The 27,680-nt window shown below is 39.6% G+C and overlaps 2 protein-coding genes across 5 annotated transcripts; both read left to right on the forward strand.

Moving 5' to 3' along the window:
• Positions 1-7,048: 7,048 nt before the first annotated feature.
• On the forward strand, positions 7,049-19,293 carry LOC118936713. Of its 2 annotated transcripts, none has more exons than XM_036933451.1 (6): positions 7,049-7,197; positions 7,964-8,116; positions 8,262-8,564; positions 8,943-9,038; positions 9,157-9,212; positions 18,576-19,293. In XM_036933451.1, the coding sequence occupies exons 2-6, from the start codon at positions 8,002-8,004 to the stop codon at positions 18,705-18,707; spliced, it is 702 nt and encodes a 233-aa protein (XP_036789346.1). In that variant the 5' UTR covers positions 7,049-7,197; positions 7,964-8,001; the 3' UTR covers positions 18,708-19,293. The 2 variants fall into 2 exon arrangements, with proteins under 2 accessions (XP_036789346.1, XP_036789345.1); XM_036933450.1 differs by lacking the exon at positions 7,049-7,197 and adding an exon at positions 7,341-7,483.
• A 1,935-nt stretch (positions 19,294-21,228) lies between these two features.
• LOC110533155 (lymphocyte function-associated antigen 3) lies at positions 21,229-27,044 on the forward strand. 3 transcript variants are annotated; one of them, XM_036933447.1, is made up of 6 exons: positions 21,633-21,771; positions 22,247-22,567; positions 22,808-23,110; positions 25,261-25,362; positions 25,481-25,531; positions 26,620-27,044. In XM_036933447.1, exons 1-5 carry the CDS (start codon positions 21,729-21,731, stop codon positions 25,510-25,512), a joined length of 801 nt encoding a protein of 266 aa, XP_036789342.1. In that variant the 5' UTR covers positions 21,633-21,728; the 3' UTR covers positions 25,513-25,531; positions 26,620-27,044. The 3 variants fall into 3 exon arrangements, with proteins under 3 accessions (XP_036789344.1, XP_036789342.1, XP_036789343.1); XM_036933448.1 differs by having other exon boundaries at positions 26,624-27,044; XM_036933449.1 differs by lacking the exons at positions 21,633-21,771; positions 26,620-27,044 and adding an exon at positions 21,229-21,505 and having other exon boundaries at positions 25,481-25,835.
• The last annotated feature ends 636 nt before the right edge of the window (positions 27,045-27,680 follow it).

Here is a 27,680-nt window from a genome sequence, read left to right on the forward strand (position 1 = left end):
TCCTTCCACCATTCCTGTTACCCATCAAGGGACTTGCCCATAGCACTCCCGTTGGTCCATTCATCCAAACGTGGAGTCGCCATATATCTTACACATTCACATTATATATAAAACTCACTGTACTATCAGTGTCAATTTAGAGAGAACTCTAAATTACTGGATGCCTATGCAAAACAATGCTACTGTGACCTTCCTGGTTCCGTACCTGAAGTCAGTGAGTCAACAAAGGAAGGAGTAATGGATGTATAGTTTATTTATTTCCAAAGCTGCAATCATGGGACACACACAGTATGGATGAATGATGAGTAGTCGACGGGATATAAATAGCACTCCCACAGCAATTCTCCACAGATCTGCTCTAACAAAAGAACAATTGAAATGTCTCAAAGTCATTATGATCGTATAGTGGATTTAGCCATTTCTAATAATTCCTAATTTACTATAATAAAAATAAATATATTCTTTCCATGTGTAATCTCATATTCACAACATCAGACTAAACTATCATCCATTTTAGTATTCAAAATATATCATATTAACCTGAGAAATTACTCACCGCTACACTCTTGTGGCGAAGAAATACAATATACCTAAAATGTACCACATATTTTCCTAAGCTAACAAAACCAGGCTAACATGCTGCTAGCTGGTGCTCATAAATTTATAAAACATATACTTTATACATTTGTCATAAATTACCTGTAATCATGGGACACACAGTATGGATGAATGATTAGTTGTCGACGGGATATAAATAGCATTCCTAAAGAAGATGCATTTTTAAGTTCGCTACCAACTTCAAAGACGGAACTTTAGCTAGCATAAAACCTTACATGGCAAACTGAGATTCGGCAAATAACATATAAAGAGTTGCTTATTTGACGCCAAACCGACAACATCAGTTACTAATAGCATCATTTACTAATGTACGATGTAAAAGGTAGATTTTTTTAATGTAATGTCAACTTTGTGATGGCGGTCTAAATGTCTTAGACTTCACTCTCTTCAATCAGATATCAAAGGTCAACTGGATTAAAAGGTACATAAAAAATCCTCATAGTTGCTGGAATATTATACCTCATTTTGTTTTTCAGAAGTTCGAAGGGCTTAAAAATTTTTACTACAACGTCCATTTCACTACCTGTGAAACTGGTGGCTTTTCACAAGCAGGCTTTAATGTGCTGGGCTTTGTTGTATAAAACACAACTTTTCACCTCAAATGTTTTATATGGAACAATGGGTCGATATTATATAGAAACAAGATGTTATTTTACCATAAATGGTTCTCGAAAATCATTGCCCTTGTCAGCCAATTAGTTAATATTAGTGGGAATCTATTTACGCGGAGAGAATTTATGGAAAGATACTTTGAGGTTTCAAGCAAGGAATATACCTAGTGGGATGAAAACTTTACTTCAGAATAATGCATATTTTGGAATATCTCAGATTGTAAGCGATATCCAGGTGAGTGGCATAGGTCTACTAGATACGAAATTCAACAATCGTTTATTAAGGGATATTTTCTACAGGAAGTCTATTCCCTCTGCGATATTTTGTTGGGCTTCATCGTTTGATGTAAACTGGCGCCGTGCTTGGCTCACTACACACATATTTATGGTGACCAATAAAGTAAAGGTGATCTCCTTTAAGATTATCCATAGATTCTACCTTGTGTAATAGCATAATTTCTAAATATATACCTGATGTTACCAGTGAATGCAGTTTTTGTGAACTAGAAACTGAATCTATTGAACACTTATTCTGTCATTGTTTACATAGTGAGGTGTTCTGGACTGATGTAAAACTATATCTTGGCCTCAAAATGCATACAACCATTGGAATGTCTATGTTTGACATATTATTTTACTACACTGATTCCACAATTGAACGTGAGTATGTCATAAATCTCTTTATTTTATTAGGAAAAAAAATGTCATACACAAATAAAAATGTATGAAGAAAAAGGCCCTTTTCTTAATGTTTTAGAGTCATTAAAACGTATACAAAACTAAATGTTTTAAAAAATGTATTCACTACATGTCTGTATTTGAATTGATATAATGTGGATTAGTTTTGATTTTTTTAACATTTCTTTGTGGAATACCTCTGGCTGTTGTTTTGCATGTTACTGTTAATATATATCTGTTTTAACGCTTTAAAAAAAAATTAATTGATGTCACAGCTCGCCTAGCGGCAGTAATTATATACATACGTTAAATGCAAATACCTAGGAGGCAAAATATACTAAACAAAAAATATGACCATACATATGTGTGTTACATACACATGGCATATGCTTGAGGACCACCTTGACATCTCTGATCTGCTTGCCTCAATACATTAATACTTGAACATTGGTAGCCAGGATTATCTATTTCAAATCAAACTTTGTCACATGCGCCGAATAAAACAAGTGTAGACTTTTCCGTAAAATGCTTACTTTACAAGCCCTTAACCAACAGTGCAGTTCAAGAAGATAAAGAGAATATTTACAAAATAAAGTAAAAAATAAAATAGATCTATTTTTTAAACTAACATAACAATAACGATGCTATATACAGGGCGTCCCGGTACCGAGTCATTGTGCAGGGGTACAGGTTAGTTGAGGTCATTTGTACATGTAGATAGGGGTGAAGTGACTATGCATAGATATAGATAATAAACAGCGAGTAGCAGCATTGTACAAAACAAATGGGGGGGGGGCTCAATGTAGCAACGTATCTCGTCTCCTAATAATTGCATAACGGTGCAAGATAGACACGTCATCTTTTGTTTGCATGTTTTTTTTAAAAAAAAATTATTGAACCTTTATTTAACTACGCACGTCAGTTAAGAACAAATTCTTGTTTACAATGACGACCTACCCCGGCCAAACCCTAACCTAGATGACACTGGGCCAATTGTGTGCCGCCCTATGGGACACCTGGTCACCCAGCCGGTTGTGATACAGCCTGGAAACCAACTAGGGTCTGTAGTGATGCCTCTAGCACTGGGATGTAGTGCCTTAGACCGCTGCGCCACTCAGGAGTCCCAAGCATGTCTTTTATGTTGGTCCTGTCAATGTTGAGTGATCACACATGCCTCAGCACACATAGGTTACTTTGCCTGCTTGCAAATGTGTGCTAAGTGGGAAGGTTGCATAGTATTTATGATTAACTCACTACCAATTAAGGTTATTTTTCACGGATATCCATGGAACCACGACTGAAATATAGGCCTACACTCAGATAAAAAGGTGCTATCTACAAACTAACAGGATTCTTCCGCTGTCCCCATAGGAGACCCCTTTTTGGTTCCAGGTAGAACCCCTTCTGTGTCAGGGTGGAACCCTTTTGGGCTCCATTCCACAGAGGGTTCTACATGGAACCAACAAGTTATCTTTTGGTGACAGCCAAAGAACCCTGTTGGAACTCCTTTCTCAAAGAGTGTCCTCAACGAGGTTAGCCTGTTAAGTTTACACCATTTCATTCTGTACTCAAACATCTGCCTGGTACTCAAGATAACATGCAACATAGCACCACCACCTTTGAAGGTTTTCGTCAACCTCTGCTCAGACTTAAACCGCAGTGTTCCAAGAACATCCACCAGGGGTGACTGTAGTATCCTCAAACAGACATTAAAGGAGACAAGAGGCACCCCACAACTTATTTTAGATCCCAAGGGGTCTTTATTTTCATACTGTATGCTCTCACTATCTCCTTTGCCCTCTTCTCAAGTCTTTACTTGGAACTACACACACACACACACACACACACACACACACACACAATGGAATCTTGATTACATTTCTCACATTAAAGGCATTCAGCTGAGGCCTTGGATGGATCATCTTCCACTGAGATGGCACAGGGGTATATGTACAGTCATTTTTGGTGTGGTGGCAAAGTAGTTGAACAGGAGAAGAGGATGTGGTTACTTGTGGAGGGAGAACAGTGAGGGTGGTGGGTTGAGCAGCTGCAGTGAAGCTGATTGGTTGCTCTGGCTCATCACATCTTGACTAAAGAAAGAGATTTAGAAATTAGTTTGTCATTGCCATAGTTCAACAGCTGAAAACCCATCCTTAACATACTCCCAGAGATACAGTAGCAATATATTCAGTATTCACTGAATGACGTAGCCTACCCATCCCCATTTACAACTGTATTAATCAATTAAATAAATGATACTATTCTGCCCTTGAGTTGCGTTCCCATGCAAAACTAGACAGATAGCTAACAACTAAGTCTTCAATAAAACTCCCAAGGCGTGACTTTTCTTGAATGAATCTATTGAAAACGTTTATGTTGTAAAACTGCAAAATACAGAAAAGAATATACTTTAGTATTCAATTCACACCGACAGTAGCTGTATATTATACATTTGAAGTTGCATAAATACAAAGCACGCGCTAAGGTACCATGCATCTGGCATGATGCCAAACCATATAGCTAATTGTTACTCATATGGTAATTGGCTCCTTTCATTACTCTAATAATGTACAACCATTTATGTAGAATAACAAAGCATATTACACTAGGAACAGTAACAAAACTACAGTATTGTATATTTTACAATTCGTTTGCATGACGCACGAGCAAAGTAATACAGCTAACGACATACATGAAAAGCATTGCAATTTGTGAGTAAATGCAACCAACATTGATATGTAAACAACTCTATCAATAACAAGATTATAATCGTTAGCTAAATGCTTGAATTGAATTTACAAACAAATATTTTCCAAGGCTGAAGCGTGACAAGAAATAACTACATTGAAAGACCTGCACCGTAGCGTTGTTTGTAGCTGCTTCTATGCGTGCAGAACAAATTCTCTACTTTCTGTTTGCGTAGTCTTTCTAAGTACCAGAAACATCCACTAGGGGGCAAATAACACCATTGCACACAATGAAAATCCAATTGAACCCTTGTAATAAAATAATCTGTTACCTTCTAACAGGATGGCAGCACAGATACAATAACACATTCAATTACATTATTATTGCAGACTATAGACTACTTCCTTATCTACCTTGTACAATAACGTAATCATTGAATGAAATAGCGTACCCATCCACATTTACAATTTAATTGATCATTTAGATAAATACTACTAGCACATAGTAACATTGCTGTATAATAGGATACCGTTGTGATTTTGTCAGGCATGATTTTAGGTCTTCGATATCACAACTTAAACAACTTAAATACAGCCTACTTACTCCTCAATTGGATCAAGGCCATCTTGGTCATTATTTTCACCGTCTCGAAAAAGGAAACTATCTGGGGCAGACACTCGAAAATTGCTTCTGCCGCAAGTTAAAACATATATTTTTTTAAATGAACGTCTGTGTCGCCACGGAGCTCTCAAATACCGTGCCAGTCTCTAACTCTATGAACGGTCACTGCAATCCGTATTCCTTGGGACGTCCTTACCCTAAACTAACACTAAACTTAACCATTTTATACATTTAAACTTGATAGCGTTGTGGACATCCCAAAGATCCCGAATAGCACGGACCCTCTGGGAAAGTCTATGAACTGCTCTATTCGACTGAAGATACATCCCAAGGATCCCTAACAGCAGGACATCCCAAGGATTCCAAATAGAAACTATGAACTCCTCTGAAAGCCATGGACACAACTCTTATTGGTTGTCTGATGTGGAACACAGTCTGTGATTGGCTAACAGCATTTAGATCTGTATACAGCGAGATAACATACCATGCCATGAGGTGTTGAGGGAAAACTATAATATAACTACACTGTAGCTCAAGGTGGCGTCGGAATGTCTGCTTGCACGGGAAAAACTGTACGTTTCTAACACTTATGGTTGAGATTTAATTAATATAAACTATGCACATTATGACTTTCATCAACACGCGAGGCAGGTGTCACGCAGACGTTAGTTGGCGTTGGTATCATGTCAGGTGGTACGGTTGCCTAGGCTTATATACTCAAGTTGAAAACATGTTATACCCCAACAATTATTATCAGTCCCTTTGAATCGCAGATATATACACACTAATTAGTTCTGATCTGGTACCAAGGTTTTGACACCACAGAGAGCTCATAGATTCTTTAAATGTGGATCACCTTCAACACAAGAAAATAAACAAGAAAAACACTCTGTCCCAAATAAACTCACGGTCCTGTGTCCAAGAATATGTTCCAGGCTTTACTGGCAAGTGAACTGAGGTCCAGCATGTGAATGGAAACCACTACAGTAGTCAATGGACCTGAGGGTGTCCCAATGAAACATGGCTCGACAACAGTGTTGCCAACTCCTCAGTAAGGAAAGTAGCTATTGGCTGTCCTAAAAGTCGCTAGAAGTCGCTAAATGTTGTCATCACCTAATTTGCATAATTGGCAATGTGCATGTAATTGTGATGGACACTGTAGGAGAGAGGAATAACGTCGTGGGAGAGACAAAAAGTTAGTAAAAAACACCCTACATATGTTTCGAACTACAAATGAGCAAGCTGCAGAGAGTGGCACACACAGCGAATAAGAAGCAGATATTTGAGGCCATACTCCTCCTTCAGCACTTTATGGACCCCATTGTTAATCCCCGTCATAACAGAGGCATTGTCAGTCCCTATCCCCAGGAGATTCTCTTTTTCTTCTCGAGGAAAGCCACAACAGCACAGGCTATAGATTTGACATCTCCTCCCTCCAACTCAACAAGCCCCAGAAATGTTGATACAATTGTCTGCTTGGTGTCACTAAAGTACCCCCGACATTCAAAAGTCGGAATGTAATGTCGGAATGTAAAGCACAAACGACTGGAAAGTTCCTCAAAAGCAGCTGTTGTGAGTCAAGCATCTTGAGGTTGCCTGAAATAGGTCAAAGTGCATATTTTTAATTTTCTAATTTATTTAATCTTTATTTAACTAGTCAAGTTGAACTCAACAACATCTGCTATATTTGGGAAACAGGATTAAAACAGAGAGAACTTGGCAAAATGCAATGTACGTTTCTGTAGTACGAGTAGGCTGGTTTATAGAGTATCATAGGTAACAATTGAGTAAAAGACACCTAGCTAATAAAATACTGGGGCTGGCGGTCATTAGTTACATTTCAACCATAGCGATAGCCTTATTGAGACGCAACAGAGTTCACCGGCGAATGCCGGAACACCATAAATAATAACTAAACCAAGGAATGAGAAATGGTGGAGCCTACCAGAATGAAGAGAGACATTTTCCCGAAATAAACGTGGTGAGTGAAAAACGTAATTACATATATAGCTCACCCCCTACAGGGTATCTAATTTTACCGCGATACGACTTTATATGCGTTGTTTGAACGTTCCACAAAATAAACCCACCCCGTTCCACAAAATATACCCACCCCGTTCCACAAATTAAACCCACCCCGTTCCACAAAATATACCCGCCCACAAACAGACAGACAATGTATCTTTGAGTTACACTTTATCCGAGTACCCTATTGAAATGGAAAATGATAAACTCTGTTCTCTGGATATTACTCTTGCTCGAAAGTGGTAAGTCTATCTTGCCAAACTGTGAGTTAATTACAAAAGTAGGCTACTATCATGTTACATAACTCTTGTGTAAATTATGTGAATAGGCTATTATTACGAAAGTGCAGAAAGAAATGCTGTTATAATTTTGCTTTTTGGTCATGTATTTATTGTTAAAGAGAAAATATGTTCTCAATGACTTACTAGCTAAATAAAGGTAAAAATAGTGTTATTTAGTGTTAAAGAGTTAGAAGTGTGAACTAGGCTACACCTAGTAGCCATAACTACGACTCAATGGGACACATTTTTTATAAATAATGCAAAGACAATACAAACAAAAAAGTAAGTAGGTCACTGCGTACTGTAAAAGTATAAATAAATTAATCCTAGTCTATCATGTGCTTCGCTTGGATCCAGGATCGCCTACAGGATTTAATCCTGTTAATGTCTTGTATTGATGTAGCTACTGCCCTTAGCCAATGTTTTCTTTCTTCCTTTCAGATCTGATTGATGCTGTAAATGTGTCGGGAATAGAGGGAATGAAAGTAACTTTACCGACTGGACTTAATGACCTACCTAGTGGCACTATTATGGCATGGTCTTTCCCATTGAGTCGTTCAGATTCATTTGATAAACTAGCTCTGCTGAATGCAGGTGTGATTACAACTGACTGAGAAATAGCCCACTTCTTCATATATGTTTAGGTCTCATTTATGACATCTTAGTTTTTTACTGTAAACACATTAGTTTAAATCTCTGTTTGTCATTGAGTCACTGATAAATCATTCTGCTATCCCAGCCTCAGTGTCTGCTCCTCACATCAGTCCCTCAGTGGACAGTCCATTTGAAAGCATGAGCTGTTCATTGGTGTGCACTGTGAAGAACGGGAGAGAGGTGATCTTGTCCTGGTACAGAGGAGAGGAGATTCTCAACCAGACCAGCAGCCCTGATCTTCTAGCCAATCTCTCTCTCCCTCTGGAGTTAAACAAAATAAATGTTGACACCTACAGCTGTGAGGCTTCCAACCCTGCTGACTCAAAACCAACTCCGCTCAACATTGAAACGCTCTGCCCTCAATTGTCCTCACGCTCTGCCCTCAAAGGTATGTCAACACTGCATATAGTATTGTTTTTACAAATTCCTCAACATGCGTATTATCATATTTTTTAACTTCTGTATTACAGCCAGCTGATTTCTGTATTTATTTTCCTATTATCCTTGTAGCCAACCTTATAATACCTTCATCAATGTCATTCATCAGTATTGACAAAAGCACATGGCATGGGTTTGACCAGCTGAATTTCATTTAGACGGGAAGAATATAGGCTTCAGGTGAATACAGGGCAAGGCCACATACAACATACAGTTGATAAAAAAATATGGTAGATGAGAAGAAGTTAATGAAAATGATATGACAGGCAATGCCAAATGAGTGACTGAACAGTTCCCTAACCCCCATCCTCCATTTTACTCCTGACAGAGTCTGGTTGCAATACTGTCCCAATCGCACTGGTCACATTGTTAGCAGTTGGGATAATAAGTGTTGGTACTTACTGGGCAATAAGAAAATGTGGAGGTAAGTACAATCTGTGTTACAGTTGACATCATACAGAGCACCCTGAAGGCAACAAACACAGAACATACACTGTAGGTAATCATGTAATATTATGCCCTTTCCCTTTATTTCAATGCAGCCTGCAAGCAAAGAGAAGAAGGCCAACATTATGTTGATGTGAACTTTCAGAGATCGGTAAGGTCTTTGTGTATGGATGTGTGTATGTACTGTGTATATACTGCCCCCCCAAGCAAAAAGGCAGTAACTGCTCATAGAGTGGAACTGAGAAAGTCTTCAAAGTTTTTTTTTAATTGTCCAGCCAAATTAATTCTAGGGTATTCATTGAAGATGTACTGATCTGTTGCCTTACTATGAGTACATTTTTTTTATTCATGTTGACCCTGACCTCTGACATGACCTTTGACCCTTAAACGGCTGTTACTGACTTTGTCCTTGGCATGATATGTTATAAATTGCAGGGTAATACCAAAGCAAAGAGCAGTATCTGCCATTTTCATTTGTTAGTTTACTATACTTCTCATTTATGCTGTTAACCCATGTAATCCCACATTCTTCCCATACATGAAAATATCCGAATCATGTGTCATTAGTAACCTTTTGAAATAATCGATCATAATTTGTTTACATTTTCATGGAAAAGTAGGTGAAAAGGTGTGTTTTATAGTCGGTCACAAGGATAATGTGACGTGTATATACTGAATTAACATATTTCTCCTATGCAGTCATGAAAATTCTTTATAACCCAGCCCAGTTATTAACACATGTAAAACTCTGTCACTGCCAGTCCCCAGCATTGCTACTAGAATGCCCCATCACATTCTAGTGTGACTATTTTACATATCAAAAACCCTTATTCAACACCGATACGAATACTGAGAGCAAAGACAAAAAAAACAACAACCATCAACGTATTTCAACATTGTTACTTTATTGTAACATACATTGTTACTTTAGTGAAACATGTATTGAAACATTAATATTGTAACATTTGAACTTGCAATATTCATTGTAACATTGTCATTGTGACATTTTAGTGCAACATTCACATACAGGTAACATTTAGGATAGAGGTAGCCTGTGGAATATGCATTCAAGTAGAGGCTTACACAGAACAAAATAATATATATATGATAGAGGTAGGCTTCAGAACCAAGTGCACAATTAGTTTGTGTATCACAATTTTGAACTACAATCAGTCAGACCTACTGTCATACTTCAATTGACCTTTTTTTCCAAAAACATTTCAGTCATTTTGATTGTCTTTTTCGTCGACTTTTCTTTTCTTCCTAGAGTCCGTTGTACTGCTTCTCCTCACCCTTCATTGACTTTTCTATTTTTCTTTTATTGGCTTTTTCATTCACTCTTATCTCCTTTTCTACTGTCCATGGTATATCTTGAAGCACCCATTGTGCAGTGACACTTTGCATTTCTCACATGCATAGGTAGTGCATTTGTCACAATGACAACATCTGTGGAACCAGTGCATTGTGATGATTGTACAGTGCGAAGCTTTGTCATATCTTGCCTAATCTTCAACAGTAGCAGCAGTAGAGATCTCCTTCCGTGGCTCAGTGGTTTCGTGCCAAACTTATGCATAAGAGACTGTGCCACTATCCGTGAGAAGGTCGATGGTCCCTCACATAACGTCTCTGTAAAAGAAATGGCTGTTTACGAGTGCACTGTTGAGAGACCATGCAAAGATGAGCCACCACCACTTCTTAGACCTGATGGAAATATGGTATCTTGAAACCTGTAGGTCGTGAAGTTCAACACCACCAATGTGCTCATTGTATCGGTTGATGCATTTTGGTTGTGGGACTTTGTCAAAGGCACGTCGCTCCTTGTTCCATCTCTTGACAGAGTTCTCACTGTATTTCTCCTCCATGTTTGTTGCCACTGTGACAAATATGGAGGACCAGCAACTTGTCTCCTTGGGTCAGAACCTCAGAGGTTCCCAGAGTAACTTCATGAAGTCCTTCTGTGGCTTGAATGGGACATCAAACAGACGATTTTGCCTCATCGTTCCAGAGCGCCTATATCCTCTTTTTGTAATTTCATCGAGGAGTGCAAGCGAAGTGAAGATGTTGTCATGAAGAAACTTGCAACCTTGAGGCACCTGAGATTGCTCTGCAAGACCGAGAACGACACTGGGTCCCTGACCCCACCCAGTCTCAGGGAGGAGAGTGTGGGATCCACCATATGGCTCCATGTGATACATGTAACCACTGGATGAGGCAAGGCTCCATAGCTTGCAACCAAAACGGATTGGTTTACCTCTAATGGATTGCTTACATCCATGTCGGCCATAGTATCGGATCATGCTCTCATCCACTGACAGCCATTCCTGAAATGGCATGACTTTGTATGACTGATTGAGCTCAGAGAAGATGGGCCTAACCTTAAAAAAATGAGTCGTCAGTGATCTTTGTGTTGTCAACCACATGAACTGAGGCCATTATTTCATCAAAGCGATTTCTCTTCATTGCATCTGAAATGCTTTCATTGTGTACATCACTGTCACGTGACCAGTACATGTGTCTTCTTGGAACAGAGCTGTACCCAGATGGTACAAGGATCCCATAGAATGTAAGGAGTTCATCCATACTCAGATACAGTTGCTTGTCCTTGGTCTGGGTGGAGTAGAGACATTTCAATGGTGATCTCTCTTAAGGTGGGTGGATACATTAGTAGGAAAACATACATTGGGTTGGGGCAGCTTTGTTTGACACATTCTGCAGCATTTGGGCTGTATACTATGTGTTTTGGAATCACAGCGGTGGCAGGCCTCTTCGATCGTTTGAACACTCAATCCTTATTTTTGACCACCTGCAGCTTTTCCCTTGGCTCTTCTGACTGGACCCTCTGGCGAGTAGAGGCTGTTGGCTCTTCATTATCAACGGTGGGGTAGGGAGGGTAGTGGATGGGGGAGGAGGGGTAGGTCATCATTACTGGTAACGTTGTTCCTGTCATGATCTGATGGCATAGGTTCAGCATATGCATTCAACAGATTGGCTGGCAAATGGCCTGTCTCCCCCTCATAGTCCATATCTGACCCATCGCTATCACAATCACTGAGGACAGCATCTTTCTCATTTTGAGGGATAACTGCAATGTTGCATGCTTTGTCTGGGCGGTCACCTAGATCCAACATATCCAGAACTTAACTCAAAGTGAAACTATAAGAAAGAACAGAGTAGAAAGTTAGGTAGAACAAGACCTGTGTATAAGTATGTGTACACCTGGATGCACTGTGTTATCCCTCCGGTCACTATTGTTGCCGTCAACATGTTTACTCATTCTATGACCACACTGAACAAAGTTGACTAATTGCAAATGCATATATCAATTCTAGACACCTTAAAGATGATGTGTACCAAAAATCTTTGTCCTATCTTTGTTAACTTACTTTACTAACCTTTTGTTTGGGAGCTTTGATGCAGCCATCCTCTTCTCATGGTGCAACCAGGAAGTAAACATCTCTGGTCATGTGACAATTTAACCTAAACATGTGACACTGCACATATTTCATTGAGACACTTTATTGTTTCAATATTTGCTAGAAATGCATTGATACATCATTCCGTAACATTTTTAGAGCCTTATAACCAGAGACGTTTTTTTACGGTCACTATTGTGACTGATGGGATTAAATAGGTTAATACAAGAGCTGTGTAATTACTGACAGTGTAACAGAGTTGAAACTGCATCCTTTGTGTGTCTTCCACTAAGATACCAGTTGCATTTACATAGAGATGCAGGTTCTGCATTAGTCACACACTGTGTTTGACAAGTAGCCCATGTCTTGTTATAAGAGTAAATGTGAAAAGCAGCACTGAAATTGTTTGAATTACATGAAATGATTACCTGTCTTGTAATATATGATGGAACATGATCAAAGTATGATGTAGGGCAATTACAAATGATAAAAAAATGACCATGAGATTGCTAATAAAAACATTTTATTTATATTTTTTCAAATGACACTTTTGAATGAATAAATAACAGCTTTAAGAATACATTTTAAACATATTTACATGTTCATATTCACAAGAGGACCCAAATGACATTTATCTACAATTGATAAATTGCTGAATAGATACATTTCATTTTTAAGTAAAACTTCTTCAGTGCTCTTCCAGATCACTCCTCATCCTCAGCAATGCTGTTCACAGCCAAGTCATTCCAGAACTGCCTTTTGATTTGCAGGCATCAGAGGACACAGCTTGGTGATTATGTCCATCGTCTTGGACTCTTCTATCCCTCTATCCTGTGTACATAGTGTCGAGGGTGTCTCTAGAGTGACTTTCTTCATGATAAAGTCAAGCTCTGTGAAGTCCTTTTCTTCATGGGAGACTTTGTAGAAGAGGCTCCTGGATCCACACCTCAACTGGATCTCAGCCATCTCTGCCAGCTTTGGTGCTGCTGCCTTCTTCAGCTTGACGATGGAATTGCCAGCTTTCCATGCCAGGATGTTTTCCTTTTTCATTTCGACCACCTCCATCTTGCCTGCATTGGAAGTGGTGACAGCATGGAGGAAGTCCCTGAAGTCGTACAGCACACCTCCAGGTCGAGCTTTCATTTCCTGTTCCATGCCATGATGGAAACTGTCTGCACTCATGAAGGTGTGTCCTGGCTCGAATAACTTTTGAGGGTGATGTCCTCCATCAAAGTCTGAGTCAGCATTGACAACACTCACCAGTGATGTTAGGAGGCACCAGTTTTTGTTTTGAGAAGTGCGGTTATCCACCCAATACACTGCATGCTTGACATCTCTCACTCTCCAGTGCTGTTACGTAAGATGAAGTAATCTCCTCTGACTTCCGACCAGCTGTTCCTTCATGCCATACCACTGAGATTGTTTTCTTCTTCTTTTGAGACTTCTTTCCAATGGTGGCGAATGTCTCGTGATAAGTAATGTTTCTTCTTGTGAACGATGCTGTTTTCACACCTGGCATGCGAGGGAGCATGATGATTTTTTTTGCATATCAACGCTCCTCACAGACCAGTCCTCAGGCCAATCTTTCTGTGCATCAGCCTGGTAATGGATTCTGCTCTGCCCTGCAGACTTCTTATGTTCCTCATATTTCTACATTGCATGCAGTCGGGGTTGGTGATGGTGAATTCAGGTGCTGCATGGCTGTTGTCTTGGCAGGCTTGGGTTTCCATGGCCTCATTCTCCCTGTGCTCCATCTTCAGATGATGACCCTGCACCAAACAGAGCACGCACTCCTACTCTCCAAGCTTCACAAAGCTGATGTTCCTTCCCTTTACCGCTTTGCCAGCTGCGGTTATGAAACCTATCGCATCTTTGTTCTTCTCCTTGTAGTCATTATGCATGAACCGAATATTGACGTCACTAGGGAGGTAGAGGCGATGTGGGGCATGCTCTTGGCTGTAGTGGATGATTTGGGGATGGAAGGACGCAATGTGTTGCAGGATTGGATTCATGTTCAATTTGCTCGCTGAAACTTTCTTTCCCCTCTGATCCTTTGGTGGAATCAGTTTGGTGGTGATTGACTTGCCCATCATTGTGACAATCAACCTGCCATTTTTGGGGTGGTAGCCCAATGTTGTCAGGAAAAGCACTTTGCACACCTGTTGTGCAGAACCGATCTGGTTTGGAAGATGGTACAGAAACGACCTGCTGCGTCGACTGTCAGCGCCAACAGTGACATTTTTCTTAGACTGCTGTGCCATCATGTTTAAAATCCATGTCCTCTTCTCCTTATACTTCATCTCCCAATACTTTTCCCATATTTCCTTTCGTCTAACCTCTGAAATATTCTGAGTACATTCCCTCTTGCATTTGGGACCACATGGCTTACCCATTGGTGGAATCATGGATTTCGTGTTTGATAGGTGTTCTGGAGTTGTGTCCACGGACTCAGCTGCCACTTGTGCTGGAACATCCAACTCTGAAGGTGGATGATAATTTTCATCATCATCATCTTCATTGCCAATTGATTTCTCTTCCGATAGACTGATGTCTCAGGAGTCAGAGACCACCCACTGGTTCTCTATTTCTTCAAATAGTGTTGACACTGACTTCAGTTAAAGGGGGTAGATCAGGAATCTTTGTTGGAATGTGGCCCTTAAACTCAACTGAAATAAATAGAGCAAATAATCAGGGACATGCATCCTAATGATTCTAATCTGTCATGGATGATAATAATTAATACTGACATTTTCTGGTGTGCAAACGTATGATAATAATCCTTTTCAGTTATTCTATAATATAGGATATAATCAATGTTGATTTTATCTTGTGCAACCATTATCATAATCATTTTCACTGTAACTCAATTCATCTATTAATTTCATACCTGCTCCCAAAAAGGCTCTTACATTTTCATTTTCATTTACAAATACCAAAAAATTGCATGGATGAACATTGACAGGAATGCAACCTAGTATTGACGTGGTTGTACTGTCCTAATACACACTCACATGGCAAATTTGATCCGCATAGATACTAATCATCTAGGCCACAGGGATTAGTGGAAATCATTCAAAACAGTATTTTCCACATTCATGTAATGATGGCACTGAAGCAGACACATTGAGCACACGTTTGGCATGTCAAAGCTTGTTGTACTAATTACATACAGTGGGGCAAAAAAGTATTTAGTCAGCCACCAATTGTGCAAGTTCTCCCACTTTAAAAAGATGAGGCCTGTAATTGTCATCATAGGTACACTTCAACTATGACAGACAAAATGAGAAAAAAAATCCAGAAAATCACATTGTAGGATTTTTAATGAATTTATTTGCAAATTATGGTGGAAAATAAGTATTTGGTCACCTACAAACAAGCAAGATTTCTGTCTCTCACAGACCTGTAACCTCTTCTTTAAGAGGCTCCTCTGTCCTCCACTTGTTACCTGTATTAATGGCACCTGTTTGAACTTGTTATCAGTATAAAATACACCTGTCCACAACCTCAAACAGTCACACTCCAAACTCCACTATGGCCAAGACCAAAGAGCTGTCAAAGGACACCTGAAACAAAATTGTAGACCTGCACCAGGCTGGGAAGACTGAATCTGCAATAGGTAAGCAGCTTGGTTTGAAGAAATCAACTGTGGGAGCAATTATTAGGAAATGGAAGACATACAAGACCACTGATAATCTCCCTCGATCTGGGGCTCCACGCAAGATCTCACCCCGTGGGGTCAAAATGATCACAAGAACGGTGAGCAAAAATCCCAGAACCACACGGGGGGACCTAGTGAATGACCTGCAGAGAGTTGTTACCAAAGTAACAAAGCCTACCATCAGTAACACACTACGCCGCCAGGGACTCAAATCCTGCAGTGCCAGACGTGTCCCCCTGCTTAAGCCAGTACATGTCCAGGCCCGTCTGAAGTTTGCTAGAGAGCATTTGGATGATCCAGAAGAAGATTGGGAGAATGTCATATGAGCAAGGGCATTGAAGATGAAACGTGGCTGAGTCTTTCAGCATAACAATGATCCCAAACACACCGCCCGGGCAACGAAGGAGTGGCTTCGTAAGAAGCATTTCAAGGTCCTGGAGTGGCCTAGCCAGTCTCCAGATTTCAACCCCATAGAAAATCTTTGGAGGGAGTTGAAAGTCTGTGTTGCCCAGCAACAGCCCCAAAACATCACTGCTCTAGAGGACATCTGCATGGAGGAATGGGCCAAAATACCAGCAACAGTGTGTGAAAACCTTGTGAAGACTTACAGAAAACGTTTGACCTCTGTCATTGCCATTAAAGGGTATATAACAAAGTATTGAGAAACTTTTGTTATTGACCAAATACTTATTTTCCACCATAATTTGCAAATTAATTAATGAAAAATCCTACAATGTGATTTTCTGGATTTTATTTCCTCATTTTGTCTGCCATAGTTGAAGTGTACCTATGATGAAAATTACAGGCCTCTCTCATATTTTGAAGTAGGAGAACTTGCACAATTGGTGGCTGACTAAATACTTTTTTGCCCCACTGTATGCCACCAACAAAGGGGATGGATACAATTTGGGATTTTAACTCTCCTGACCAGGACAGTCACGCAATACTGGAATATAAAAGAAACCCTGAACATGTGAGTAGATATATTATTAATGAGCTAGCAATGCTGTGTGTGCGCTCATCCGGAAAACGAGTGTGCGTGGCTTTTGACAATTCAGTATGGGGTGCACGTCCAACTGACCGTCAGCTGGCTAGAGATCAATCAAATCAATCAATCAAATTTATTTTATATAGCCCTTCGTACATCAGCTGATATCTCAAAGTGCTGTACAGAAACCCAGCCTAAAACCCCAAACAGCAAGCAATGCAGGTGTAGAAGCACGGTGGCTAGGAAAAACTCCCTAGAAAGGCCAAAACCTAGGAAGAAACCTAGAGAGGAACCAGGCTATGTGGGGTGGCCAGTCCTCTTCTGGCTGTGCCGGGTGGAGATTATAACAAAACATGGTCAAGATGTTCAAATGTTCATAAATGACCAGCATGGTCGAATAATAATAAGGCAGAATAGTTGAAACTGGAGCAGCAGCACAGTCAGGTGGACTGGGGACAGCAAGGAGTCATCATGTCAGGTATTCCTGGGGCATGGTCCTAGGGCTCAGGTCCTCCGAGAGAGAGAAAGAAAGAGAGAATTAGAGAGAGTATATGTGGGATGGCCAGTCCTCTTCAGATCATGTGTGTGGTGTAACGTTACGGATTCAAATAACCCATGGAATGTCAGAATACAACTATAGGGATTATATGAATTCTAGGTATAATAGATTGAAGCTAGTATAAACTGCTGATTGTCTCTTATAGGAACATGTAGCACAAATCTATTGCTTCATGCTAATGCTAGCGAGGTAGGTTTTGACGTTTTGGTAGGGGCGCGTCAGTTTTAGCCAGGTGGCTGTCACTAGCTAGAAATCGTGTGTATGGTGTACTGATTCAAAGAAACCATCAGATGAAATTTCAGAATATAATTCATTATATGGCTAATAGATTGACGTTAGTATCAATTGCAGATCTCTTATGAGAGCAGGTAGCATTGTTTGTCTATGCTCGCTAGCTAGCTTAGCTTGCTAGCTAGCTAATTCATTTTGATGTCAGATCAGCCAAGGGCAATTTGAAACCAAGCTAAAAGGCAGTAAGTTAAGTTACTGCCATTTATCTTGGTTTCACAGTAACTTTTTGCAGTTACTGCTAATACGACCCCCATTTTCTCCAAAACAATACAATAGAGGCAGGATACTTGTCCACATGATTAAGCATGCATTTAATGTAACAAAAATGACATTAACAAATTTTTGACCAAATGAGCAATTAATGCCTTTTTGCTTGGGAGGGCAGTATATGTGCATGCATTTTATGCTACTTGGTTTTCTATGCAACTTCTGTATCTGAACACACACACACACATTTAGGATGGAAGTGGTCACTTGTTGGCTTGTATAACATACCAGCCAATGTGAAAATGCAGAATAGACAAGAACAAGCACAGGTTGCAAATTTTTGGACCTTATTGAATTACAGGCTTCTGTTTCTATTTCTTTATGTGCTGGCTTTACAGGTTGGGGATACACTGGTATCTGGCACCGGAGGAGTCTGTTCACCAGAGGGGTCTGTTTTGTACACTGATGTCAGAATCTTACCTTCTGTTCAGACAGGACTGGATTCAATCACTCCTCTCTCAAAGCTGTGACCTTGGTGTGGTTTAGAGGCTTGTGTGTCTCAATGACCCTGAGAGCTACGCCGGAGGGGGCTTGGGCCCCTGATAGGTTTAGCCATGCCGGATTGGTCTCCGGTGAGGGGCCAGACCAATGACAGCATTGGTCCTACATGTTTCACGTTGGCATGATGCTATACGTAGGCAACCATACCACTATGTCAATGTTACATGCTGTGTGTATGTCTTTACTGTAATTTTAAATTTGTATTTTTCATGGTGTTGTACCTTACTTTGCAAGAAATGTGCTTGATAAAAATGCAAAATTGTTATTTAGGTCAGAACATTTGTCTGAAAACCAGGATTACTAGCATTTAAACATGCAAATGAGTTAAATCATGGCACCACATCCACTCCCTGAAACTTTTGACCATTTATTTGCAAAATGCTTGCAACCAACTGGCCAAACCTGCTAATCTCATGGGCATGTTTAAACTTGTAGAGGTTCCACAGTCATAGACTGTTTTCTCTGCTACCGCACGTCAAGCGGTACCGGAGCGCCAAGTCTAGGACCAAAAGACTAGTTTCTACCCCCCCAAGCCATAAGACTGCTGAACAATTAATCTACCCCCCCCCCCCCCCCATTTGTTTTGTACACTGCTGCTACTCACTGTTATTATCTAAGCATAGTCACTTCTCTCCTACCTACATGTACAAATGATCTCTAACCGGTACCCCCTGTATATAGCCTCGTTATGTTAGTGTTACTTTTATTTATTTTTTACTTTAGTTTATTTGGTAAATATTTTCTTAACTCTTCTTGAACTGCACTGTTGGTTAAGGGCTTGTAAAGTAAGCATTTCACGATAAGGTCTACACTTGTTGTATTTGGCGCGTGTGACAAATAAAGTTTGATTTGAACGTTTTCACAAAGGTTTGTCCTGCCTTTCTCCGCTCTAGAGAGTCTCTTATGTTCTCCACTATTTACCAAACTACATTAAAGCCTGATAGGAAGGTTTCTGTAGTGTTCTAACTCACCTCACTTGCTCACATTGTATATAGACTTATTTTTCTACTGTATTATTGTTTTACTCCATGTTTAACTCTGTGTTGTTGTATGTGTCGAACTGCTTTGCTTTATCTTGGCCAGGTCGCAATTGTAAATGAGAACTTGTTCTCAACTTGCCTACCTGGTTAAATAAAGGTGAAATAAAAGTCAAATGGTCTACACAGGTCATAGTCTATGTATTGAAGAGACAATACAATTGTTGAAAACTTGATCCTCACACCATAAGTATAGAAAATAAACATTGCACCTATAAAGGGCGACAACTGAGATACATTTTCGTCAATATACTTTTTACAAAATGGTTGTGCGTACATCTCAATTTTTAGCCTATCTGAAATACAATAGTTTTATTTATATAAATAGGCCTACATCGACCTAATTAAGAAATCATCATTCATTATAATTGCTGAATTCTTAGCTGGAAGGATTTTTGTGTGAAATGAAAGCCTTTCTGTTCGTGTAATTTAGTTCATAATGTGGACCTATAATCTTGCTTGAAAATCGACTAGGTCAAACTAAACTTGGCGATGAAGTCTGATTAAACTGACAAAAATATTATTTGAATGGAAAGTTTGAATATAGTCCAAAAGCATAGTACGTGTGACATTATTGAAATCGACCTCTGATCCTTTGACACTTCTTAATTTGTCTGGATGGTGTTCATTTGTATCAGCGGTAGCCTATTGACCGCTGTAATGCCAGATCATTTTTATTTTAGAGAAAGAGCCTAACAATAATAATAACAGGCCTATTATCATTATTTGTAATACAATAAATAAACAATTACAATAAATATGTAGCCTACTTATGAATATTAGTGATAAATAGCATACCATGATATTATCATTATTATATTTTTTATTTACTTAGACTGCCTAACCTGTCTTTCTATTCAGGCCTATTCCAAATAGAATCGTTGCTGTAACGTGGATAAGCCAGTAGCTGAGTGATTTGTGCTGTGTAAACAACAGGGTGATGTTATGAACGTTAGTAAAGTATTTCAAGCACATATTTCCAGTCAACGTCAACATTTTACATGACTGACTGATTAGAGACAGCACCTGACGTGACCTGACATGAAAACATATTGTGAACCTGGTGTGATATTATTGAAACTGTGCTGACACCTAGTGACATTAAGAGGGACTACACCACACACACACACACACACACACACACACACACTGTAACCTTAAAACAAATGGGATGCTTTACATACATTGTTCATTTTTATTAGACACTAATATACATATCCAATAAACAGACATTCAAAAGTCGGAATGTAATGTCGGAATGTAAAGCACAAACGACTGGAAAGTTCCTCAAAAGCAGCTGTAGTGAGTCAAGCATCTTGAGGTTGCCTGAAATAGGTCAAAGTGCATATTCTTAATTTTCTAATTTATTTAATCTTTATTTAACTAGTCATGGTGAACTCAACGACATCTACACAGACACAAGTTATCTGCTATATTTGGGAAACAGGATTAAAACAGAGAGAACTTGGCAAAATGCAATGTACGTTTCTGTAGTACGAGTAGGCTGGTTTATACAGTATCATAGGTAACAATTGAGTAAAAGACACCTAGCTAATAAAATACTGGGGCTGGCAGTCATTAGTTACATTTCAACCATAGCGATAGCCTTATTGAGATGCAACAGAGTTCACCGGCGAATGCCGGAACACCAGAAATAATAACTAAACCAATGAATGAGAAATGGTGGAGCCTACCAGAATGAAGAGAGACATTTTCCCGAAATAAACGTGGTGAGTGAAAAACGTAATTACATATATAGCTGACCCCCTACAGGGTATCTAATTTTACCGCGATACGACTTTATATGCGTTGTTTGAACGTTCCACAAAATAAACCCACACCCCCGTTCCACAAATTATACCCACCCCGTTCCACAAAATATACCCGCCCACAAACAGACAGACAATGTATCTTTGAATTACACTTTATCTGAGTACCCTATTGAAATGGAAAATGATAAACTCCGTTCTCTGGATATTACTCTTGCTCGAAAGTGGTAAGTCTGTCTTGCCAAACTGTGAGTCAATTACAAAAGTAGGCTACTATCATGTTACATAACTGTTGTGTAAATCATGTGAAAAGGCTATTAATAAAAAGTGCAGAAGGAAATGCTGTTATGAATTTGCTTTTTGGTCATGTCGTTTTTGTAAAAGAGAAAATGTGTTCTCTACTGGTTAAATAAAGGTTAAAAAAAATAGTGTTATTTAGTGTTATAGAGTTAGAAGTGTGAACTAGGCTACACCTAGGAGCCATAACTACAACTCAATGGAACACATTTTTTATAAATAATGCAAAGACAATACAAACAAAAAGTAAGTAGGTCACTGCGTACTGTAAAAGTATAAATAAATTAATCCTAGTCTAGCATGTGCTTCGCTTGGATCCAGGATCGCCTACAGGATTTAGTCCTGTTAATGTCTTGTATTGATGTAGCTACTGCCCTTAGCCAATGTTTTCTTTCTTCTTTTCAGTTCTGATTGATGCTGTAAATGTGTCGGGAAAAGAGGGAATGAAAGTAACTTTACCGACTGGACTTAATGACCTACCTAGTGGCACTATTATGGCATGGTCTTTCCCATTGAGTCGTTCAGATTCATTTGATAACATAGCGCTGCTGAATGCTGGTGTGATTACAACGGACTACAGTATGAAGTTCAAAGACAGACTGAAGCTGGATACTCAGACTGGATCTCTCACCATCAGAAACCTCACCATCAGCGACTCTGGACTTTATAAAATACTTATCATCAATACACAGAGTTCATCTAAGATTACAAATCTAACCGTCTATGGTGCGTGTCTAGCTTCTTTTTTTACTTCCCTTTTTTCCATTCTCTCACTTAGTCTGTTACCCAGTTGTTTTCAATGAAGATTAAAAAAAATACCTTTTGTATTTAGAGTTTGAAAAAGAAATAGCCCACTTCTTCATATATGTTTAGGTCTCATTTATGACATCTTAGTTTTACTGTAAACACATTAGTTTAAATCTCTGTTTGTCATTGAGTCACTGCTAAATCATTCTGCTATCCCAGCCTCAGTGTCTGCTCCTCACATCAGTCACTCAGTGGACAGTCCATTTGAAAAAGTGAGCTGTTCCTTGGTGTGCACTGTGAAGAACGGGAGAGAGGTGAACTTGTCCTGGTACAGAGGAGAGGAGATACTCAACCAGACCAGCAGCCCTGATCTTCTAGCCAATCTCTCTCTCCCTCTGGAGTTAAACAAAAGAAATGTTGACACCTACAGCTGTGAGGCTTCCAACCCTGCTGACTCAAAACCAACTCCACTCAACATTGAAACACTCTGCCCTCAATTGTCCTCACGCTCTGCCCTCAAAGGTATGTCAACACTGCATATAGTATTGTTTTTCCATTTTGTGGGTCAGTAATGGGACCCTGTAATGGCAGACCACTAAATAGCAAGCTCTGTTTATAATGAGCTCACCAGAGATTTCATTGGGCAGAGCCAACCCCCAGACAGATTGTCTGCTCTTCGTTTCCTCTACAGTGCCTTGCGAAAGTATTCGGCCCCCTTGAACTTTGCGACCTTTTGCCACATTTCAGGCTTCAAACATAAAGATATAAAACTGTATTTTTTTGTGAAGAATCAACAACAAGTGGGACACAATCATGAAGTGGAACGACATTTATTGGATATTTCAAACTTTTTTAACAAATCAAAAGCTGAAAAATTGGGCGTGCAAAATTATTCAGCCCCCTTAAGTTAATACTTTGTAGCGCCACCTTTTGCTGCGATTACAGCTGTAAGTCGCTTGGGGTATGTCTCTATCAGTTTTGCACATCGAGAGACTGACATTTTTTCCCATTCCTCCTTGCAAAACAGCTCGAGCTCAGTGAGGTTGGATGGAGAGCATTTGTGAACAGCAGTTTTCAGTTCTTTCCACAGATTCTCGATTGGATTCAGGTCTGGACTTTGACTTGGCCATTCTAACACCTGGATATGTTTATTTTTGAACCATTCCATTGTAGATTTTGCTTTATGTTTTGGATCATTGTCTTGTTGGAAGACAAATCTCCGTCCCAGTCTCAGGTCTTTTGCAGACTCCATCAGGTTTTCTTCCAGAATGGCCCTGTATTTGGCTCCATCCATCTTCCCATCAATTTTAACCATCTTCCCTGTCCCTGCTGAAGACAAGCAGGCCCAAACCATGATGCTGCCACCACCATGTTTGACAGTGGGGATGGTGTGTTCAGCTGTGTTGCTTTTACGCCAAACATAACGTTTTGCATTGTTTCATCTGACCAGAGCACCTTCTTCCACATGTTTGGTGTGTCTCCCAGGTGGCTTGTGGTAAACTTTAAACAACACTTTTTATGGATATCTTTAAGAAATGGCTTTCTTCTTGCCACTCTTCCATAAAGGCCAGATTTGTGCAATATACGACTGATTGTTGTCCTATGGACAGAGTCTCCCACCTCAGCTGTAGATCTCTGCAGTTCATCCAGAGTGATCATGGGCCTCTTGGCTGCATCTCTGATCAGTCTTCTCCTTGTATGAGCTGAAAGTTTAGAGGGACGGACAGGTCTTGGTAGATTTGCAGTGGTCTGATACTCCTTCCATTTCAATATTATCGCTTGCACAGTGCTCCTTGGGATGTTTAAAGCTTGGGAAATCTTTTTGTATCCAAATCCGGCTTTAAACTTCTTCACAACAGTATCTCAGACCTGCCTGGTGTGTTCCTTGTTCTTCATGATGCTCTCTGCGCTTTTAACGGACCTCTGAGACTATCACAGTGCAGGTGCATTTATACGGAGACTTGATTACACACAGGTGGATTGTATTTATCATCATTAGTCATTTAGGTCAACATTGGATCATTCAGAGATCCTCACTGAACTTCTGGAGAGAGTTTGCTGCACTGAAAGTAAAGGGGCTGAATAATTTTGCACGCCCAATTTTTCAGTTTTTGATTTGTTAAAAAAGTTTGAAATATCCAATAAATGTCGTTCCACTTCATGATTGTGTCCCACTTGTTGTTGATTCTTCACAAAAAATACAGTTTTATATCTTTATGTTTGAAGCCTGAAATGTGGCAAAAGGTCGCAAAGTTCAAGGGGGCCGAATACTTTCGCAAGGCACTGTAATTCTAGGGGGAGATAAATACCAGCTGAAACTCACTAACAACTTATTTTGTAGGATAGTATGTTTAAAACTAACAAATTGTTTTTTTAACATTTAAACCTGAGGGCAGTTTTTACAAATTCCTCAACATGCGTATTATCATATTTTTTAACTTCTGTATTACAGCCAGCTGATTTCTGTATTTATTTTCCTATGAGCCGTGTAGCCAACCTTATAATACCTTCATCAATGTCATTCATCAGTATTGACTAAAGCACATGGCATGAGTTTGACCAGCTGAATTTAATTTAGACGGGAAGAATATAGGCTTCAGGTGAATACAGGGCAAGACCACATACAACATACAGTTGGTTAAACCCCCCCCCCTCCATTTTACTCTTGACAGGGTCTGGTCGCAATCCTGTCCCAATCGCACTGGTCACATTGCTATCAGTTGGGATAATAAGTGGTGGTATATTCTGGGCAGTTAAAATAATAAAATGTGGAGGTAAGTACAATCTGTGTTACAGTTGACATCATACAGAGCACCCTGAAGGCAACATATACAGAACATACACTGTAGGTAATCATGTAATATTATGCCCTTTCCCTTTATTTCAATGCAGCCTGCAAGCGAAGAGAAGAAGAAGGATCCTGATGTGAACTTTCAGAGATCGGTATGGTCAGTGTTTATGGATGTGAATATATGTGCATGCATATTATGCTACTTGGTTTTCTATGCAACTTCTGTATCTGTGAACACACACACACACATTTAGGAAGGAAGTGGTCACTTGTTGTTGGCTTGTATAACATACCAGCCAATGTGAAAATACAGAATACACAAGAACAAGCATAGAATGCAAATATACGGAACAAAAATATAAACGCAACATGTAAAGTGTTGGTCCCATGTTTCATGAGCTGAAATATCCCAGAATTTTTCCATACGCAGAAATAGCTTATTTCTCTCAATTTTTCGGCACAAATTTGTTTACATACCTGTTAGCGAGCATTTCTCCTTTGCCAAAAAAATTCCATCCACCTGACAGGTGTGCATATCCCGAAGCTGATTAAACAGCATGATCATTGATCATTACACAGGTTCACAATAAAAGGCCACTCTAAAATGTGCAGTTTTTCCACACAACACAATTCCACAGGTGTCTCAAGTTTTGAGGGAGAGTGCAATTGACATGCTGACTGCAGGAATGTCCACCAGAGCTGTTGCCAGAGAATTGAATGCTCCCTTCTCTACCATAAGCCGCCTAAAGCGTTGTCTTAGAGAATTTGGCAGTACGTCCAACCGGCCTCACAAACGTAAACCACGTGTAACCATGCCAGCCCAGGACCTCCACATCCAGCTTCTTCACCTGCGGGATCATCTGATACCACCCACCCGGACAGCTGATGAAACTGAGGCAAATTTCCCCAGTAGGTGGGCCTATGCCCTCCCAGCCCCACTCATGGCTGCGCCCCTGCCCAGTCATGTGAAATCCATAGATTAGGGCCTAATTTATTTATTTCAACTGACTGATTTCCTTATATCAACTGTAACTCAGTAAAAATCGTTTAAATTGTTGCATGTTGCGTTGATATTTTTGCTCCGTAGATTTGGACCTTATTGAATTACAGGTTTCTGTTTCTAATTGTTTAAGTGCTGACTTTACAGGTTGAGTATATACTGGTATCTGGCACCGGAGGCATCTGTTTACCAGAAGAGTCTGTTTTGTACTCAGATGTCAGAATCTTACCTTTTGTTCAGACAGGGCTGGATTCAATCACTCCTCTCTCAAAGCTGTGACCTTGGCGTGGTTTAGAGGCTTGTGTGTCTCAATGACCCTGAGAGCTACGCCGGAGGGGGCTTGGGCCCCTGGTAGGTTTAGCCATGCCGGATTGGTCTTAGGTCAGGGGCCAGACCAACGACAGCATTGGTCCTACATGTTTCACGTTGGGATGGTGCTATAGGTTGGCACCCATAACACTCTGACAATGTTAAATACTGTGTATGTCTTTACTGACATTTTAAATGTGTCTTTTTCATAGTATTGTACCTTTTACTTTACAAGAAATATGCTTGATAAAAATGCAATTTAATTGTTATTGTTTAAGTCATAACATTTGTCAACCACAAGGTTGACCTGGTCCTTGTGCTCCAGCTCAGCAAATTACATTTCCACCCCAAAAAAACACAAAAAAAGCCATAAAGATTTTATACCGATCTCACATTTATACCTTTCATTGCCACTATTGTATAATTGAGTGTCATTTCACATACAAATAGCACCGCTATTTATTTGTCTGTTGCATAATGTGTATGTCTTTAGTGTAATTTTAGATGTGTACTTTTTCATTGTGGTGTACTTTACTTGGTAAATATACTATATTATTATTGTTATTTAGGTCACAACATTTGTCTGAAAACCAGGATTAGTAGTATTTAAACAAGCAAATGAGTTAAATCATGGCACCATATCCACTCCCTGAAACAGTTTTACCATTTATTTTCAAAATGCTTGTAACCGACTTCCCAAACCTGCTGATCTCATGGGCATGTTTAAACTTGTGGAGAATGTTTTCACAAAGGTTTGTCCTACCTGTATCTCCGCTCTAGAGAGTCTCATTGCACTTGAAGAAACTTTCACCTTTCTTGAAATGTTCCTCATTGGCTGGCCTTCATGTCTTAATGTAATGATGGACTGTCGTTTCTTTTTGCTTATTTGAGCTGTTCCTGCCATAATATGGACTTGGTCTTTTACCAAATAGGGCTATCTTCTGTATGCCACCCCTACCTTGACACAACACAACAGATTGGCTCAAATGTAT

This window comes from Oncorhynchus mykiss, chromosome 10, assembly GCF_013265735.2.
Source record: "Oncorhynchus mykiss isolate Arlee chromosome 10, USDA_OmykA_1.1, whole genome shotgun sequence".
In the NCBI taxonomy this organism is placed as follows: domain Eukaryota; kingdom Metazoa; phylum Chordata; class Actinopteri; order Salmoniformes; family Salmonidae; genus Oncorhynchus; species Oncorhynchus mykiss.